General features: G+C 52.6%; 6 protein-coding genes across 6 annotated transcripts; 3 read left to right on the plus strand and 3 right to left on the minus strand.

The window, feature by feature from the left end:
• Positions 1-782: 782 nt before the first annotated feature.
• Positions 783-6,458, minus strand: ACET3X_005070 (uncharacterized protein). The gene is made up of 4 exons (XM_069451234.1): positions 6,176-6,458; positions 5,140-6,116; positions 1,633-5,086; positions 783-1,548 (listed from the first exon to the last, which is right to left on the minus strand). Exons 2-4 carry the CDS (start codon positions 6,079-6,081, stop codon positions 1,091-1,093), a joined length of 4,854 nt encoding a protein of 1,617 aa, XP_069307114.1. The 5' UTR covers positions 6,082-6,116; positions 6,176-6,458; the 3' UTR covers positions 783-1,090.
• A 1,521-nt stretch (positions 6,459-7,979) lies between these two features.
• On the plus strand, positions 7,980-9,636 carry ACET3X_005071 (uncharacterized protein; the record flags this gene model as incomplete). Its single annotated transcript, XM_069451235.1, has 4 exons — positions 7,980-8,000; positions 8,064-8,151; positions 8,203-8,572; positions 8,619-9,636. 4 exons carry the CDS (start codon positions 7,980-7,982, stop codon positions 9,634-9,636), a joined length of 1,497 nt encoding a protein of 498 aa, XP_069307115.1.
• Positions 9,637-12,372: 2,736 nt separating this feature from the next.
• ACET3X_005072 (40S ribosomal protein uS5) lies at positions 12,373-13,526 on the minus strand. The gene is made up of 4 exons (XM_069451236.1): positions 13,477-13,526; positions 13,282-13,419; positions 13,152-13,225; positions 12,373-13,101 (listed from the first exon to the last, which is right to left on the minus strand). Exons 2-4 carry the CDS (start codon positions 13,393-13,395, stop codon positions 12,507-12,509), a joined length of 783 nt encoding a protein of 260 aa, XP_069307116.1. The 5' UTR covers positions 13,396-13,419; positions 13,477-13,526; the 3' UTR covers positions 12,373-12,506.
• Positions 13,527-14,007: 481 nt separating this feature from the next.
• On the plus strand, positions 14,008-15,724 carry ACET3X_005073 (uncharacterized protein). Its single transcript, XM_069451237.1, has one exon. It carries the CDS (start codon positions 14,076-14,078, stop codon positions 15,534-15,536), a length of 1,461 nt encoding a protein of 486 aa, XP_069307117.1. The 5' UTR covers positions 14,008-14,075; the 3' UTR covers positions 15,537-15,724.
• Positions 15,725-15,992: 268 nt separating this feature from the next.
• On the plus strand, positions 15,993-18,297 carry ACET3X_005074 (uncharacterized protein; the record flags this gene model as incomplete). Its single annotated transcript, XM_069451239.1, has 5 exons — positions 15,993-16,179; positions 16,233-16,975; positions 17,025-17,222; positions 17,270-18,038; positions 18,092-18,297. The coding sequence occupies 5 exons, from the start codon at positions 15,993-15,995 to the stop codon at positions 18,295-18,297; spliced, it is 2,103 nt and encodes a 700-aa protein (XP_069307118.1).
• Positions 18,298-18,385: 88 nt separating this feature from the next.
• On the minus strand, positions 18,386-19,050 carry ACET3X_005075 (uncharacterized protein). The gene is made up of 4 exons (XM_069451240.1): positions 18,938-19,050; positions 18,830-18,882; positions 18,718-18,780; positions 18,386-18,663 (listed from the first exon to the last, which is right to left on the minus strand). The coding sequence occupies exons 1-4, from the start codon at positions 18,961-18,963 to the stop codon at positions 18,596-18,598; spliced, it is 210 nt and encodes a 69-aa protein (XP_069307119.1). The 5' UTR covers positions 18,964-19,050; the 3' UTR covers positions 18,386-18,595.
• Positions 19,051-19,317: the final 267 nt, after the last annotated feature.

Raw genomic sequence — 19,317 nt, forward strand, 5'->3', positions numbered from 1 at the left:
TACTTTTGCATTGCAAATATATGCTTTCGGAATCTCCGAACTCGTTCCCTCCGGAGAAGTTACGGTATCGCCTACTCTGTAGCCACGGATCTACCAATCTCCTTGGGCTTACGATCGTCCAAATGCTGGGCGCAGCCACCCATTTCCACATTACCAATGCTCACATGCCTCGATGTTAGCGATACCTGAAACGAGACTTATGTTAGGTGTAGATACTGTGATTGGCTCCTTGTTCTGTAGTTCAATTTCGGACTGACCAGAGGTAGAGGCTGTCTCTAATTCATTCGATCCAGATGACCCTTCCACAGACATTCCTCGAGTTGCCATACTTGAATGGGCAATGGTCTCCCGAAGATTTACAAGGGCGTCGTGGTGTGATTGGGATGTGTATATGTGAGACAGTATCCATCGTTTATCGAGTGGCCGGAAGATTAGTTAAAGTTTGTCTTCCGATGTAATCAGGGCCCGGTTGATACCGAAGATTTTCTTGGATCGGAGGAGATGCAGCACCTGGCATACAGTTCCCGATATATTCATCAGCACAGGAAGAATAGGGTTGGAGTGTCTGATGTCTCGACGCGAAAGATGTCACAGCCAATCGAAGCTGGCTATCATACTGTCAAGTTGATTTAAGATAGTAACGACCGAGTGCAACCGGTAACTCACATGTAGTCGAGATACTTTCAGAGGCGAACAAGTATGGCAATTAGCAAGCACAATGTTAGTTGAGAACCATGTTGAGCAATTACGATAATCAGGTATCAAACGGTGTGTACGACAAGCGCTATTGATTTGGTATTCTACTCTTTTACTTCCTTACATCCGCAGATCACCAATTGCGTGATCAGATCAGCCCCACCAGAGACCCCCTATCCCAATGCAAACCATGCATGCATCTCTCAGCCAACAGAAAAGAAAAAGACGGGTCATAGTACATGAGTGTGGTAATGAGGAGAGTGCAGAATAATGAATGCCAACGCAACGCTCAAATGTGCCTCCCACCCGCGCCAAACGCCGCGCATGCTCTATGCGATGCCAATCCACCGATCAACTTCCCAAATGAGGAACGGTATCTACAAACTATGCCAACTCAGCGACGCGCCTGTGTCTGCGAGAGCCAATCGTCTTGTGTGGAGTGATACTGCCGCCGGAGTTCGGCCTCTTCCTCTTCTTGGCTCGACTTCATGATCTCTTGCATAGTCTCAATGTCCTTGATGATAATATTGAACGCCTCGGTAACCTCCTTAAGGACCAGGTTGCGGTTGTAGTCTGAACGATGCTTCCAGATGGCGTCCATGAGCGCGGCGTTGATCTGCTCCAGCTGCTCGAGCGAACAACCAGATGTCGAATGGACTAGCTTACTATGCAGGTCATTGACCAGATTGTCATCAAGAATAAGCTGTGGCTTCGGCTCTTCGTCGTTGAGGATCTGGTTGAGGTTCGAGTGGTGTGGAGGTGCGGGTGCGGGCATGGAGGTAACGTGCTGAGATGACTGCGACGTTTGCGATGGTTGTGAGTTCGACGGCTGGCTGCTTACGTAGTGGACTTCTGTGTCGGAAATGTGGTCAGCGGCGTCTTCTGATAAGAGGAAAGGGGATATATAGAATCGTTGATGGAAAGGGGTTGGCGAACCTTGTGTGTCGGGGAGCTGCGACCCATTCTGCTCTGGCATCATCTCTGAGAAGTTAGGAATGCCGGATGGCGCAGCACCATTACTGCTCTGAGTGCCAAATTTGTTGTCCGAAGACCTGTTTGAAGTTTTCTGCCCAGACGTTGTCGTAGAGGCGCTATTGTGATAGTCGTTCGGGTGCGAGTTTGGTGCCATAAAAGTACGACCAGACATCTGCGACTTTTGTGTTTGTGTGCCCTGACCCTCGACTCTGCTTGGGGTCTGAAATTGGAAATCATGGTGCGTGTTGACATTGAGATCTTGGCTGTCTGTCATATGAGTGTCATCATTGGACGGCGCGGTAGATCCATTCGTTGCATGCTGGGTGCCGTCGCCGCTCGTACCATTAGACATGCCCTCTGCGTGAGGGGCCCGCAGTGGAGTTACCGGAGGCATAGCCAAACGACCAGGCACAGGCTCACCCAAAGTAATGGGCCCCGACGTCTCAGTAGTACCGATTGACTGTTCAGGTGGAACGCGTGGGACATCGTCGAAATCCTTGTTGGCGGCAATGGCTCTCTCGCGCTTTTCCTGCGCCTTCCTCTCCCGTTCCAGTTCGCGCTGGTAGACTGCTTCACACTCTTGGAGAAGGCCGGGGTTTTGGTGCATAAAGAAGTTGTCTAGGTCGACCTCAACGTTTGTAATCATCTCATTACCCTTCAGAGTCCGCTCAGCATCTCCAAATGTCCTTGCATCCTTTACGAGGGTCTTGATGTCGAAGAGGTAATCTGCAGGACGCTTGTAGTATCCGTTTGACAGGCGTTTCTCAATAGTGCCTAGATCCAGATTGTAGTATTTGTTGCCGCTCTCGACGTGCAGTAACACGTCCACGCCTTTCGAGTCTTTCGAGAATTCCCATGGACGTACAACACCTTGCTCTTCTTGTTGCTCACGTGGCAGGTCCGATCGCACATGATCAGAGTCTTGCTCCTCAAGTAGATATGAGTACCATGACTCCTCTAGAATGGGCTTGAAGAATTTTCTGTGACTCCTCTTCAGTTGATCCATAATAGGTTGAATAACAATCTTCATCTTGTTGAGAGTAAGCCTGTCCTGTTTCTTTTGCCATTTCTCACGTGCTGCAAGCTCCTTTGGATCAATGACTGGAGCAACGATTGGTGCTGCTTCCAGTTCGGGTAGGACTCGCTTCTTCCGATTGTCCGGATCGGGGAAGTCTGCTGGAGACATGCGAATATAGTGACTGATATTGTTGAAGAACTCTGCCCGCCCTTCATGGTCTGGACGCGTAAGCTGGAACTGGTTGGACTGCGAGAAGGAGAAGAGATCCATCATCATTTGGCGATCCGGCTTCTCCTTCTCGTTGAGTAATTCCAAGATACCCAACAGCATGATCGGTTCATTTGCTCCAACACTTCGTAGCAGGAGCTTGAAGGTCTTGATCGCTTGCGCAGGTAGTGTCTGGTACCAGACATCGACTGAAGGGATGTAGATGACACTAGGCTTGTGTCGCCTGACCTCTGTAAACAGCTGAGTAATGGCCGCCTCGGGCGCTCGGGTGGAGTCCTCAAGAATGGTTGGAAGATCGAAAGATTGAACATGCAGACCTTCGATCCTGTTCAAGAGTGCAGCACCAAGATATTGTTGACCCATGCCTTGAAGGCCGCTGATCAGCAAACGGGGTCTGAAGATTCTGCTACTCTCAAAGTTGCGCATCGTGGCTTCGCGCTCGAAGCCTTTCTCGTCATCGCGGTCGTCATACTCAGCTTCCTCCAGCGCAGTAAGCTTCTTCCTCCGAGGAATAAGCTCATCTATGCGCTTCAAGATCGCAGCTAAGGGCTTCCGTAGTAATGGCTCAATGTTCTTGCCCAGTGGTGCTGCGCTAGCCGTGACTGTTCGTTGCGAAGATGGCACCATCTTGTTGACCGAGATCATGAAATCCTTCGCTAGAATTTTGATGGTGCTAGGGTCAATAAGGAGTTTCTTCTCAGACGTGTAGATCTGAGGGTACGTCCCCTGCACTGCGTTGAGAGCGGCTTCTGTGCACAGCGCTCGAATATCGGCACCTCCGTAACCCTTGGTCAACTCTGCAAGCTGATCCTTCATCTCCGGCTTCAAGGGTGGGTCCCAATTCTTCGTGTGGATGTCGATAATAGAGCGTCGACCTGCAACGTCTGGCAACGGGAAATAAAATTCGCGATCGAAGCGTCCTGGGCGCCGAAGCGCAGGGTCTACAGAGTCTGGACGGTTGGTGGCGCCAATAACAATGACTTGTCCTCGGCCGTCCATACCATCCATGAGAGCAAGCAAAGTAGCGACGATCGAAGCATGAATCTGTTCTTGCTTACTAGAGCGGACAGGCGCCAGTCCGTCAATCTCGTCGAAGAAGATGATACTTGGTTGTGTTTTCCGCGCTTCCTCAAACAGCAGACGGAGCTGCCTTTCAGCCTCTCCGACCCACTTGCTCAAAGCATCAGCACCTTTGCGCATGTAGAAGGTGACCTTTTGTCCGTGGGTGCTAACACTGGAAGCAAGAGCCCTGGCAAGAAGCGTCTTACCAGTACCGGGCGGACCGTGGAACAAGACACCTCGGGGCGGAGTAATCTTGAACCGCTGGAACACTTCGGGATATAGCAAAGGAAGCATGACCATCTCTTTGAGCTTGTTGATGTGATCGTCGAGGCCACCGACACCATCGAAATTGACGTTTGGGTCAACCCCAAGAGGGTCGGAATCTGCGAGGGCCTTCTTGTCTTTGACCTTACCCAGGTTAGCGGGGCCACCGCCAGAGTCTTGTTTAGAATCTGCATTGTTGGTCTGAGGAAAGCCGAAGGTAGGGGCGGTGGCCGTAGTAGGAGTCATGCCGATCATGCCGCCGACGGGTTTGGGCATCTTTTGGTTCTCGTCTTCACTGCTATCAGAATCACCACCAGCAGCTCCCATGCCAGCCTCCACGCCGCCACCAAAAGGGCCTTGACTGCGCCATAGACTTTTGTATGTGGAGCGTCCGCCTCGTGCCCTGGGTCGTTCCATGGCAGGCGCATCGTCGTCGTCGTTCTCGAAAATGGTATTCTGCTCCGGTCGAACAACACGATAGTCTGGGGCGTTGCGGGCGCGGCGTTTGGGCGCTTCGTCGTAGGCCAGGTCCTTATCAGGGTTGCGTCGAGAGAGGCGCCGTCGTTTGTTGTACTCGAGTTCTTCAATCTCATCTTGTAATTCGTCTTGATCTAGCCCAGACTCTTCAGAGGTAGAGTTGCGCCTACTACGCTGCGACTGACCCTTCTTCCCTCGGAGGCGGGTCGAGCGCCGTCCTGACCCTGATGCGCTTTCGGACGCTGAACGCTTGCCCTTCTCGTGATCGGACTCGGACATCTCCTCTTCCTTGTCGTCGTCTGCGGGAGGTTCGAAATCACTGCTCTCATCGGCGCCCTTTTTGCGTTTCGCGGAAACGGCACGGGTCTAGGAGGAGATGTTAGCTACTGAAGAAATCATAAGTGAGAACTTGACCATACCCGTGCACTGCGCCCCCCACGGGTGACGGGGCCCTCCTCGTCAGACTCTTCTTCGGCGGCTTCTTCGTGCTGGGACTCCTGAATGACACCCTCCATGTCGTCATCGTCCTCGCCTTCAGCGTCGTCCTGCTGTGCTTCTTGTACGGGCGAACTGTCCTTGCTAGCTTTGACTTGAGTTTCTTCGCCAGCAAGAAGCGCGTCAAGGGGACCAGGACTGTCCTCGCGAATCATCGAGTTCTCTTGCGAAGCCTCCATGATGGCACTGGGGTGCTGAACTCTGGGGCCTTTGCCGCCTCGGGTGGCGCGCGCGATGACAGGCTCGGGGCTGCGAGTGCCTTCGCGCACGACCTTGACATGCCGGCCAGAGTCTGTAAGCTCGACGATGGGCTCTTCGACATCGTGCGACAAGCGATTGCTACGTCGCGTGCCGTGTACTTCGGGTGTCTTTCCGCGCGCAAGAGACTTGCTGCCGGTGCGCGTGCGCAGATTGCGACCCGAGGCGTGGTCGGGCATCTTCAGCTTCACAATGAGCGAAGGCTTCTCGGCTTGCTCGATGGACGGCTGTGCTCGGCGGCGCGATGCGGGTTTGGGCGCGTCGTCCTCTGATGGCGTGTCTTCGATCTCGTCCTCGCTCTCCTCGTACTTGATCTGCTTCTTGGTGGCGCGGCGCACGCTTCTGCCTGTCGCCGGGTTGATCTCGGGCTCCTCCGACTCGGAGCGCTCTGTGAAGGAATCGTCCGACTCTATCTCGTCGTCGTCGTCAATGTCAGAGCCGCCGTAAGCGCGTCGCTGGCGCTTGGAGGGTTTCTTCTTAGCTCCGGGCGTGTGTCGATTACGGCGCCGTTGGGGCGCGGCGCGTCTTTCCGAGTCGTCGTAGTCGTAATCGTCGGGGTCGGATGCGTTGGGGTCGATGTCGAACTTGCGCTTCGCTCGGCTAGACATGAGGAGGAGGTGTCGCGGTGAAGCCTAATGCGGTCCTGCGGCATCGTGTGAGTGAACGGGCGCCGAAGATGCGTCGCGGTGAGGGCGCACTTACACCGCTGATGTAGATCTTCCGGGCTTCAAGATGACATTAGATGCAGGCGAGCCGTGTGCTGCATATGCGCCGATGACGGCGAGTGTGTGCGCGATGCCAACAGGCGTGTTCGCCTGCACGTCGTGTTGTTATGAATTGGGGAGTCAAGGCTCGACTGCGCGATGCACAGGTGAAGACGGCGCAGGATTCCACAAAAGCGACTGGGCGAAGAATTATTGTCTTGATAAAGGCCACCGAGAGGCGAAATGTTCGAGATAGGCAGATGTGGTCGAGGGGTGTTGGGGATGCGCTGGAGGCCGGCGGGTCCCATCCCAAATACGCTAACTCAGCCCGAATCCACAACAAGGGAACACTTTTCAGATGCACGACCACGACAACAACGAAGCGCTTTATTTCTCGACTTCTGGCAGTGCAAAATGCTCCAAAATGCACGGAAATCGCCGAGCCACCACTCGGCAAGCAAACTCCGCAGCTTTTCGGGAGTCTTCCGACACGTTCTGAACCACTGTTTGAGCCCTTATTTTTCTACTTGCAGCCCTTCTTGCCGTCGGTTCCTGCATGATCGACATGCGGCTCTAAAAGCTTAACGCGTTTAGAGCTTGCTGGCATGTGTGGGGAAGAGCCAACTATGCACGTGCACCACGTGTTGCAACGACTCCGGTTGACCCACCCCTGAGCTTTGTCGACAATAACACAGAGAGTTGGGTTCTCGTTCTGCTTGCTAAATGCATGTACCTGTCTCGTGGCTCATTTGCTACGCTTGGTTGATTCAGTTGTCGTAGTTCTCGTTATCATTGTCGTTGAAAGACATTGGTACATTGTCGTTGACCAACACAGGTCTCATCTATCCAAGTCGCATATATGCAACCAGTTCTGTGATGAAAGCTTGATCTGGTAAGCAGTTTGCGCTTGGGTGTGGTGTTGGACTGCAGTTCAGCCGGGCGTAGAGGCTAGGTAGTTGCTACCTGTCGCCACGAACTTCGATCGAGACTCAGCCATGTTCTGCTAGAACTCGATACAAACCTTGCATAGATGGTATACTGAAACAGGTTTCATTATCGGTATCCTAGTAGATGTGATGCTATTGACTGTTCAAATAAGAGTAGAGCTCTGGCGTGAACTTGGAACGTCCTCATCACAGCGTTGTCGGGGCTCATCTCAGTCCAAGCCTTACGAGAATCGGATGACTTTCCGAACCAACAACGTTCAATACCCAACCTTCTCCAACCCAACCCCTTCCTGCAGTTGGTTCTAAAGTCGGTGTGTTTTATTTATGTTGTGATGGTTTATCTCCGAATCGTTTACACGCTCTTGACGCTATATACGCCGTATACGCGACCATTCTTGGAACTGTTTGCTACATGCCTACCCGGAGAAAAAGTGAGAATGAAGTGATGATGCAAATGCCCCAAAGAGGTACTCCTCAAAACGCATCGCAAGAATATTCTAACGTTGTCAGTAATCAGCGCGGAGTTGATCCTATCCACCCAGCACAAGCCGAACCCCGCAGTTTGGCCATAGCTCTCCTCAACGTCATAGGCTCGCAGAACTCCGCCAAACCCCATCCGAGCATTAGTCTACGAACAATTGACGTCTTCGGGTGGGCTAAGCTATCTTTCTTTCCAAGCGTGCCGTCTTTAGAGTGGGCGAGTCTGCCGTAGTTTATAATCCATCTTCACACCCACTCATACACGCCATGCGCTCTATCGTGGTTGCGACTCGATCACTCGGACGGCAACAAGCTTACAGAAGTCACTTCCAGAAGGGTTCACTACCGGTAATTGTTTCACGAGGATACGCAAACATGGTCCACTCAGTGCCACCGGTATGTTTTCGCCCTCAATTGTGCGAACATTACGAATTGCGTAGGCGCTGACAGCTTGTACAGCTCAACGACAAATCTCTCTTGAAGAACCAGACATACGTCAACGGAGAATGGATAGACGCAAAGTCGGGCAAGACTTTCGAGGTCCATGGTATTTCCGCCTTACCGACTATCCGGAGACCCTCCTTCTAACTGGCAACAGATCCAGCAACGGGCAAGCTCATTGGCACCATGCCCGAGATGGACCGCGCCGACACCGAAGCCGCCATCTCAGCAGCCTCTGCCGCACTCCCTTCCTTCCGCAAACTTACCGGTCGCGAGCGCTCGCGCATGCTGCGGAAATGGTATCAATTGATGATGGACAATGCGGAAGATCTGGCCAAGCTTATAACGTGGGAGAATGGGAAGCCCATGGCAGATGCCAAGGGCGAGGTCAACTATGCTGCGAGCTTCTATGAGTGGTTCGCGGAAGAAGCGCCGCGCATGTATGGAGCCACCATCCCTGCGTCGGTTGCTGGTAACCGCGTGTTCACTATCAAGGAGCCTGTTGGTGTTGTGGGACTGATCACACCGTGAGTTTTGCACTCTGCTTTGGGAAATCACGGCTAACAACGTCAGATGGAACTTCCCAGCAGCCATGATCACGCGAAAGATTGGTCCAGCTCTCGCAGCTGGTTGCACTGTCGTCGCAAAGTCTCCTGGTGAGACACCTTTCACAGCAGCAGCTCTCGCCGAGCTTGCTCACCGAGCAGGAATCCCCAAGGGTGTCGTCAACTTCGTCACAGCACTCAAGAACACACCAGAAGTTGGAGAGACCATCACATCGAGCAAGACCGTCAAGAAGGTCTCATTCACAGGATCAACAGGTGTCGGAAAGCTTCTGATGAAGCAGTCTTCGGACACGCTGAAGAAGCTCTCTTTTGAGCTTGGTGGAAACGCACCTTTCATCGTCTTCGATGACGCCGACCTTGACATAGCGGTGACTGGAGCTATCACATCCAAGTTCCGTTCCTCAGGCCAAACCTGTGTATGCGCCAACAGAATTTACGTCCAATCGGGCATCTACGACGAGTTCTGCACCAAGTTCACCGAGAAGGTCAAGAGCTTCAAGGTCGGTGGCGGTTACGAAGAAGGAATCACGCACGGCCCACTAATCCATGACCGCGCTGTCTCCAAGGTGGACGCTCATGTCCAGGATGCTGTCAAGAACGGCGCAAAGGTTTTGTTTGGAGGACAAAAGCTACCCGATCTTGGGGAGAACTTCTTCCAACCGACAGTCCTACGCGACATGACTGAGGACATGCAGCTCGCCAAAGACGAGACTTTCGGCCCCGTTGCCGGACTGTTCCCCTTCGATACCGAAGCCGATGTCGTCAGGCTCGCCAATGCGGCTGACGTGGGACTTGCAGGTTACTTCTTCAGTAGAGATGTTCAGAGAGTCTACAGGGTAGCTGAAGCCCTCGAGGTTGGTATGGTTGGTGTCAACACCGGCCTTATCTCGGATGCCGCGGCCCCGTTCGGGGGTGTCAAGGAGTCTGGCTTTGGACGAGAGGGAAGCCACCTGGGTATTGAGGAATACGTTGTCACGAAGACGATTACCATGGGTGGAAATGGCCAACCGCTACAGGGCGAGTAGAAGATATACACAGTCGGGCTGCGACGAGGTTTAATGATACTCATCACACCGAGCTTCATACATGACGTCTGCGTGGATACGAGAATCTACTACGACGAGATTGGCGCTCAAGTCTTTTATCGTAGAAACGTCCTCACGAAGTTTGTGAGGACCTTGGGAGGAAGGCCACTAGTGTGTCATGTTCGTGATTTGGAGTTTAGCCCGGCGCGCATTTGGAGATCTACATTGCAACGCGCGTCTGTGCTACGTTGTCCCTCCTGCCTTTCGGCACCTCGGAAACAGCTTTGTTTTTCTCACCTTCGCATCGTGATCGGCGATCACGTCCTACCGGTGTCTCGTCCTACAGAGCCCTGAAGGCAACTGAGTGCTCTCGATCATGTACCACTCATCGCCACCAAGAGCGCATTGATACAAGTAGCACAATCGTACACAGTTACCACAAGCAATCCAACGTCTACATTAAGCAAGAGCCCGACATGAATTATTACAACTCTTGTTTTTCGGCTCGCAATCGTAGCTGTCACTTGAATGTCTGGGTCTCTAAATTTGGAGGTTTTGATGGCAGTGAACCCCACTTCTAATATCCTAGACTGACACATTGGTCATTCGTCTTCAGCAGTCGCCATGATGCGGTGGCTGAATGGCAGTAGGAGGTTGGGGGGGGGGGGCAGTCCGAGCGGAAAAGAAGAATGTTACGACAATGATATCAGGAAATGTAGACTTGGAGGGAGAGCGACGGACAAGGTATTATTGTATCTAGATACGCCGAATCAGGCCGGCTTCCGAGGTCTCTGCACCGACCATGAGTACTTACCTAATCATGATGGCATCTGCTGACGTGACAAAAGGACTTCTGAAACAAGACTCCTGCTAGCCGCCCGCGTACAGGACGCCCGCATACAGAACTTACGCCTACAACCATAGTACATGGTATAACCCGCCTCGTGGTCCAGGAAGGTCCAGGAAGAATGCTACTCAAGAGCTAAACAGTACTCCGTGGAGGGGGCGAGGCAAGGGCGTCGCTCCCCCTGCGCCGAAAGTCGAAAGAGCGGAGGTCTCTTGAACGCAACTCGGAAAGCTGCTCCAAAGGCAATGGTAGAACACTAGAAGCAGCGGCATTGCCGACACCCTCACATCCGGAATTCAGTGCTGCCAAGGAAGAAGACATGCAGGAAGATGAAGATGACGGGAACGAAGAACTAGCGGGCTATCTTGATGAACGGTCAGCGAAACGTACGCGATCCACGGGCAGCCGTGGAACTACCGGCGATCGCAGTACATCAAGCCATCGCTCATATCCCAGCACAAGGGACGGATACCAATGGGAACTTATTAGCGATAGTAGGAGGGATGGGTTGAATCAAGCCTTGGACTCTAATCGTGAAGAGAGACCAACCCGATCGTTTGGTAACCTACATATCACAGATAGGGAACCGGTCATCAAGCAGGAACCTAGCGAATTCCCGATGAACCTACCGGCTTCTTCACGTTCAATCTCTCTGACATCAGCTCAGTCCATTTCACCAAGCAGATCCCCGCCACCAACAGGATCAGTCGTAGCCCATAGCTTGAATTCCAAAGCTCTAACCAAAGCAATTGAGAATGTTGACCTTTATCGTCTCTGCATACCATGTATGGGACCTAACGAAACTCCCGTTTCGGTGTCACGAGACGAGGTCAGGCTTCTACATGATATGCAAACAAGGGCAATGAGAATATTGAGGGGCGAAAAGAATAAGGTTGACATTCGAAGCCGCCTCCCAGCCTGGATGCGCAAGGGTCTATCGAAAGGGCAAAGCCGGGGTATTACCATGATACAGATGAGGATCAAGGAAATGCAACGGAAGATCAAGGCTTCGCAGTCAGTAAGTAAAGGTGGCAGGGTGGGAGCGAAAGGTACCAAAGCTACCCTTGCTGGGTCTAAGCCAGGACCTATCAAACATACACCTGGTTCGGTTCCCCTGCCCTTGGGTCTTGAACCTCTCGACTATGACAACTTGGTCGGCCCGGCCTTGGTATACAGCGCACTAGAACAGGTCAACAACATGCTCGAAATGTTTGAGGCCAATGTACACTGTCTTCTCTCCGGCCTCGATTCGATAAACCTACAAAAAAGTACTGGACAAGTACAGACTCCACCTCCGCCGAGTTGGCTGCCCCTTTCACTTGCCAACCAACCTTATACCGAACTGCTCGGTCCGTCTCTGGCACACCACGCGCTGCAGGAGATCAACGAGATGATGAGATCGTTTCGCCTTCCTCAGTAGTTTGCTTTGTGTTGGAGAGATCTGCAAAAGATGCAGCAGTAGGTTGCGAGATCACCGTGGTGGTTTTCGGAGTCGAATGGTGAGACAGGTGTAGACCTATCACGCCGAGAACCACGGTACAGCCGGTGACTCAGACGAACCCAGCCCAGCGAACCAAAACCAAAGACATACAATCAACCGTTCCCCGAAGCTCAAACCCAATGATTATCGCGACACAGTAGGCCTCCCAGGGGACCGAAAAAGCGACTTTACACTCTCGTAGACAGGTGTATGCCAATTTATTTTTCTGTACATCTCTTATCGTGTTTGTGCGTAAGCAGCTACGCATAGATTCATAGAGCACTTAACTATTCCCTGTATCCATTTGTAGTTGACATCGTTTATTGTAATGAACTGAACGTATATAGCATATCACTCACGAGTACATGCGCTTGAACTGAAAAAAAAAACGACGTGGAGTATCATGACATCAAGGTCATCATTGAAAATTGTTCATTTTCATGCCGGTGTACCCAGCACTATCGTTGGATACATACGTGAGGTCCTGAATGTAATACCCCGCGCCATAACCCTTATGCTAGAAAGAACCCAAAAACAAACCCTCTAGTACCTCTTACCCTCACGGAGGATGTCGCTGTACTCCTCGAGCGGGGATGGGGTAAGCTTCTTCTCGGCCCACAAGTTGGGGGTGAGGAAACCGTAGGTGTGTGCAACAGCTACGAAAGTAGCCTTCAGGGTGTTCTCAAGAGTCTTGGTTGAACCGGAAGAGGCAGTGTAGATGTCGGAGACACCAGCCAATTGCAAGAGACGCTTGACAGCGGGCGATGCGACGAGGCCGGTACCACGGGGAGCGGGGATGAGACGGACAGTGACGGAACCGCACTTTCCGCTCTCCTTGGTGGGGAGCGAGTGAGGCTCACCAAGGTTGGTACCCCAGTAACCTCTTCGGATGGGGACAACGGAGAGCTTGGCGATGATGATGGCGGCGCGGATGGCGGTAGCGACTTCCTTGGAGGTCTTGATACCGAGACCAATGTGGCCCTCGGAGTCACCGATGACGACGATGGCCTTGAAGCGGGTACGCTGACCGGCACGGGTCTGCTTCTGGACGGGCTTGATCTTCATGACCTCGTCCTTGAGCTTGGGGAGGAAGAAGTCGACGACCTGGTACTCCTTGATGGGGAGAGAGTGGAGGTAGCTGTCCGCTGTCAGTACAGATTCCTAGCCCAGTCCTGCCTGAGAACGTACATCTCCTCCATGCTCTTGATCTTGCCGGCCTTTACGAGACGGCCGAGCTTGGTGACGGGCTGCCATTCCTTCTCCTGTGCCAATTGTCAATTTCCTGCTGTTCGTCCCTCCGCGTCCTTCATATGCGCACCTCAGTCTTTCCGCCACGGCGGCCACGGCCACGTCCGCGACCACGTCCACGGTCACCACCGCGGTCTCCACGAGAACCGAATCCGCCGCGAGCGGGGGCAGGAGCGTCAGCCATGATGTATGTTGGTGGGGTATACGGCTGCTGAACTTGCGATTAGCGACGGGTTTGAGAGAGAGAGGAGGTGGAAGAGCGTACGATTGATAGTTCCTGGGAGTTAGTGCGTGCTGTTGTCGCGGTCGCACCTGCAACTTTCGATATTGAAATGCTCGCTTAGGTCGTGGATGCTACTAGCCGCATCGGGTTTGGCGCAGCTACGCTGCATGTGGATGTCGCGGTTGTGGTTCACGAACGATCACCACAATGAGAAGGCGCAACCTCTGCCGAGTCCAGCTTGTGTGAAGGCGTGTCTCTCTTCATGTTCGTGAGATCTTCTGCATAAAGATCAGGTGTGAGAAGTGCTGCCTCTGTCAGATACTTGATGCGGATGAATTGCCTGAGGAGGCAGGATCAGTCTGTCAGTGGAGCGCAGACGTATCGCATCTCGCAGGAGACCTCATGTGCGACTGCACCCGGCGCCCTCGTTGATCACCAGATGGAAGGTTGTCTTGCGCACCGACATTGCCTGTCGCGCTGTCCAAGCCGCTTGGAATGACGTGGCTGACTAAGGGTGCTTTGAGCGCGCATGACTCGTTCACATGCCTCAAGGTACCATCCATATCACATGCACGAACGCTTCTTATTAACGCTTCCACAACAATATTACGAACCACGCTGCCGAACCGTGGTTAATCATAATGTCTATCTTCAATTCAGTCCTCGGCTCGTTCTCGCCTCCGCCGCGGTTTAGAAAGTCGTTTGAAGACCCGCACGCGCGCGAACATGAGCTACCGCTATACAACTCTCCGCCGTCTCCGCGAATACCACCGCCTGTGACTTCGTCGGTACTATGGAACGCTCCAAGAACCAGTCTTTCTCCGCCTCCACGCGTTCCCGACGACCTGCTAGCTTTGCAGCGGCGAGCTAGACACCTCGAACAACAGCTGCAAGAGCTACTCGACGCACAAGCCGATGGTCTAATGGGTGGTCGTGGCGCAGGAGACACCATATCAGACGATCTCGTATCAAATGGAAGCACTACACCGACTGTTAGCAGTGTCCGGTCGAGCGATCGAGATGCGGACAACGGTAGCGGCCACAGCGGAGTACGGAGGAAGAAAGTGGGACTAAGCGGAGCAAGACAAGGGATATCTAGGCGGATAAGGCAGCTTGCTAGCGTCAAGTCTGAGGAGCTTGATCTTCTAGACGAGGACCTCAGGAAGCTGCAAAGCACAGTGGAGAAGGCCGACGCGTGGAGTCAAAAGCGCATACGGCTGGAAAAGAAGATCAGAGACATAGAGAACGAGGACGCTGGCGCAAAAGCACAGAATTTACAGACCGAAGCCTCGAAGCTAGAGCAGGAGATTCGCCAAAAAGAAGAGGAACTGTGGGCGCTCAAAAGACGGCATCGAAAGGTCTTGGACGAACTGGCTGATACAGAAAACTCAGTGGAAGCGAAGCTGGCATCGTACAAGACGTCACTGTCGCTGTTAGATCGTGAAGTTTCCAATTTCCTTGCGCGACCTCCGAACGCGGACCACGTACCACTGTCATCATCGCCGTTCCTCACACTACCTGCAAAACGGCGGACGCTCGACATGGCGCGCGAGTATTGGCAGGATGAGTACACCAGGCTGGCTGAACGATGCGAGAAGGTTGATACAGATCGAGCTGCGCTTGACGAAGGCGCAGTCTTGTGGGCAGATGTTATGAAGAGAGTCGAGGACTACGAAACAGACCTACAGGACTCTATGCGATCCATGACACGGGAGAACATTCCCAATCCCACCAAGCTTCTTGAGCAGATGGATACAATCATTGCATATCTGGAGGAGAAGCTAGATTTTGCTTCGTCGCGAAGTTGGAACCTGTTAGTTTGCGCCATCGGTGCCGAGCTCGAAGCTTTCACACAAGGCAGAAACATGCTAGAAGAGACACTTGGTTCGAAACGAAAGGGTAAAGAGCGAGCTACGGAACCGCTGATAGACCATGATGGCTTTGAGACAAAACAACCAGAGGACATGACGGGTTCTGCCATAAGGATTGGTCGTTCTCCGCCGCGACAACCCACGCCGCCCAAGCAGACGTATTTTGACTCTGAAGATGACGACCCGGATCCTGAGCTTATGATCTCGCATCAAGATACCGATACAGACTGAGCTGAAAACTGGGTCCTTTTCAAGCGTATTTCTTGAGATCATTCGTTTGTCTGAGCAGCCAGGCTTTGTGTAGTTATTGAATCATCTCAAATCTGTTCACGGTTGGTTATCGAGTAAAGTGTGCTCATTTCGAAGGAGCTCGTTTCGCCGGAATTGTGCCTGTTTTCGCAAATGCTGAATAGACCCACAATGTGCATGCATACTTTCACTTCTCTAACAGAGCAGCCATGCAGATTACTATGTACACTTTACTGTAAATCTTCTTACATAGGCTACAATCTATCATAGCAGAGCTTCTTCATATGCGGAGGTCCGTCTTGATCTATCGATAAGAGTGGGGCGTTCGGAGATAGCCCTATTACCGTGACTACTACAAAGCTCCAGCCCGTTACGAGCATCACCCTCATATCACCTCGGCACATCTTGCGACGTCTACAGGATAACTTTTTCGCAAACATGAGTTCGTCGCACGCCCCAACCAGCCCACCCGCTGAAGAGGACCCAGCCAGAACCATTGTATACGATCCGAACGATCCGTTCTGGCGAGAAACCGACGACGAGTATGATGACGACATGGACTTTGTACCTGCAGAAGAAGGCACCGACGATAACGAGGAAGGGGAAGCTGATCTGAGCTTTCACGGTATTAGCTCTATGGTACATAGTCTATTGTCTATCTACTAACACGATCGTAAGATGCCGCCGAACGATTGAGTAATCTTGGCGGAGTGGAGATTGCATTCGAATACACCGATGACAACGACGACAACGACGAAGACAACGACGAAGACAACGAAGAGGACGATGATGACGAAGACGAAAACGATGAAGAGAACGATGACGATGAAGAAGAAGAAGAAGACAGGAGGGACAACCCCCGCCAGCCAATTATGATTACGCGTGAGCAGATAATGCAATTACTTGGACATGCTGGATTGGGACGCATATTCGCCACCGACTTCATACCACGATCCGCGCTTCGGCGACGCAGACTCGACGAGGACGACGAAGAGGAGGGAGACGACGATGATGGTTACAACCCTGTCGGTTCGACGAGGACCTCTGGCAGACGGCGACGACCACGAGGCATAGATTTGTTTGAAAAGGTGCCTAGCGAGCAGGGCAAGGAATTGATGCAAGGGGGTAACTTCGGAACAAATCCTCGATCGCTAGATACCCTCAAGCGAAAGAAGAAGTTGGCTTACGACATCATGCGACGAGAGTTGGGCATTGGTTCTGATGGCCGCCAGAAGAATTCCACGAGGTTGTTGAGGCAAGATATGATACCAGAATCAGTGGCCGACACAATCATTCACTACAATGCGCGATGCTATTCAGGACAGTTTTCAGACGATGGAAACTTCTTCTTCTCGTGCGCCCAGGACTTCAAAGTACGCATGTATGATACGTCGAATCCATATGATTGGAAGTACTACAAGGCAAGCGGCAATGTCGGACTCGAAGCTCTGTAAAGCTAACGTGTCGCAGACTGTAAGGTACGACGGCGGCCAATGGACGATCACGGACGCATCATTAAGTCCAGATAACCGCTTTCTGGCATACAGCTCCATTAGAAGTATTGTCGCACTAGCACACACTGACCCTGACAACGACTCTGAACCACATTATCTTGATTTTGCAGACCTCGGTCGGCCTGTCCCACGTGGATACCGCGGATATTTTGGTGTAAGATATGTTTGTCCAAGATTCGAGGCTGCGGCTGACCTTTTCAGATCTGGTCAATAAGATTTTCTGGCGATGGCCGTGAAATCGTAGCAGGAACAGGAGACAGTTCTGTTTATGTATACGACATTGAGCGTCGTCAGTCAGTGCTACGCATACCAGGTCATCAAGATGATGTCAACGCAGTCTGCTTCGGCGACACTCAATCGCCACATATTCTCTACTCTGGCTCCGACGACACAACGCTCAAGGTCTGGGACCGAAGAAGTATGGGTGACGGCCGAGAAGCTGGCGTTTTTCTGGGACACACCGAGGGCTTGACGTATGTCGACAGTAAGGGAGATGGACGATATGTGCTCAGTAACGGCAAAGATCAAACTGCTAAGCTCTGGGATCTGAGAAAGATGATGTCAAAGGAGAAGGCCGACGGCATTGATCCCAATGCGTACACCAATCGCTTCGAGTACCGATCCAACGCATACGACTTTGACGAGTATCGTCCGCATCCACACGACTGCTCACTTGTCACGTTCCGCGGGCACAAGGTGTTGAAGACACTTATTCGGTGTCATTTTTCGCCTCCTGGTAGCACAGATTCGCGATATGTTTACTCTGGCAGCTATGACGGCTCGGTCTACATCTGGAACATGGATGCGACGATTGCTGGCAAGGTCGACGTTCTCAAGGCGACCAGGAACTCACGACCGCGTGATCCAGACCTTCTTGCCGGGATGTACGAGCACTGGGGTAGAAACGAGGGCAGATGGCAGACGTGTGTTCGTGACGCGAGTTGGCATCCTAATGCGCCTATGATTGCTGGTAAGTATTTGGACGTTCGCACTCTCCTTGGTACCTATATTGACCTTTACTAGCGACCTCGTGGAATGGCTGGGGTACATCACAGGGAACGTGCACAGTCCACACCTGGAACGATGGGCTTGAAGAAGACGAAGCAGAGCCTAAGATCGGAAGGCGGGTTAATGCACAACTGCAGCATGACGAAAGGCTCTACACGAGTCCTGAGGGCAGGGCGCGAAGACATCCCATGTGGTATGAAGACATGATGAATGAGGAGTGAAAGCTCCTGTAGGAGCCGACCCTTGCAGACTCGGTTCACATGACAAGACGCAATTTGTAGACCAGATCAAGATGGATCATGTGCATGCCTAAACTTGGATATAATCAAACTCCCGCTGGCCCAACCCCCATACTGTACAGCTGTTTTGAGTATGCCATAATTCCTCTATGGAGCCCACAAAGCGAAGGCCGGTCTGTTCACCTCCGATGCCCCTAATACAAGATGATATGACGAACGGACCGGTGTCGTGGTCGAAGATGCAAAGGGAAGAGAATCAATGCTTGTGGCGCAGTCGCGTCTATGAGCCGCCGACGAGGATGTTGTTTACGGGAATGTGGACGAGCTTGACGACGTAGCCGATAACTCCTGTCATGTTGTCAATTGGACGAACTTGGGGCGTGCATGCGGCGTATCACTGACCCATGATCAGGAAGCCGATTCCGACTGCTTGCGATATCCTGATAAACTCCTTCTTGTCGGGCTCTGCGGTCATGTTAGGCGTGTCAGGGTCGGAATGGAGAGGCGATCGTACTGGTGCAGCGGTTCATGAACAGAGTACCCTCCTTGAGGAACTCGGCGGGCATGCTGCGCACAACGTTAGCCACCAACTCGCTCGATGTGCGATTCCAGTCTGGCTTACTCGGCAAACTCCTTGATGTTCTCCATGGCGACTGGTGTTCGAGGAGTGATTTGCGGGGGCGCTTGGAAGGGTTGTAGGTTGTGGGTTGAGTTGAGTGATCGAGTTGTCGAGTAAGTCGCTGCCAAATTACCAGACGACGGGCAATCTGGCCTTGCGGAGAACGCCGACAGGGGTAGGTCTTCTGCCAAGCCCGCCAGCGCTGACGCTAACTGCGAGCTATCGCATCCGCGTCCTCGATTGTCGCTCACCCTCACTCGTGCTCGCGCCCACCAGTCGTCTCTACCCGCTTCCCCAGGTTTGTCACCCAACGCACCTACTCACTACCCAACAGACCGGCCGACGAGACGTGCGGGCGCAATCCGCCTCCGCCCCGAACAAAC

Source organism: Alternaria dauci, chromosome 4, assembly GCF_042100115.1.
Source record: "Alternaria dauci strain A2016 chromosome 4, whole genome shotgun sequence".
Taxonomy (NCBI): Eukaryota; Fungi; Ascomycota; class Dothideomycetes; order Pleosporales; family Pleosporaceae; genus Alternaria; species Alternaria dauci.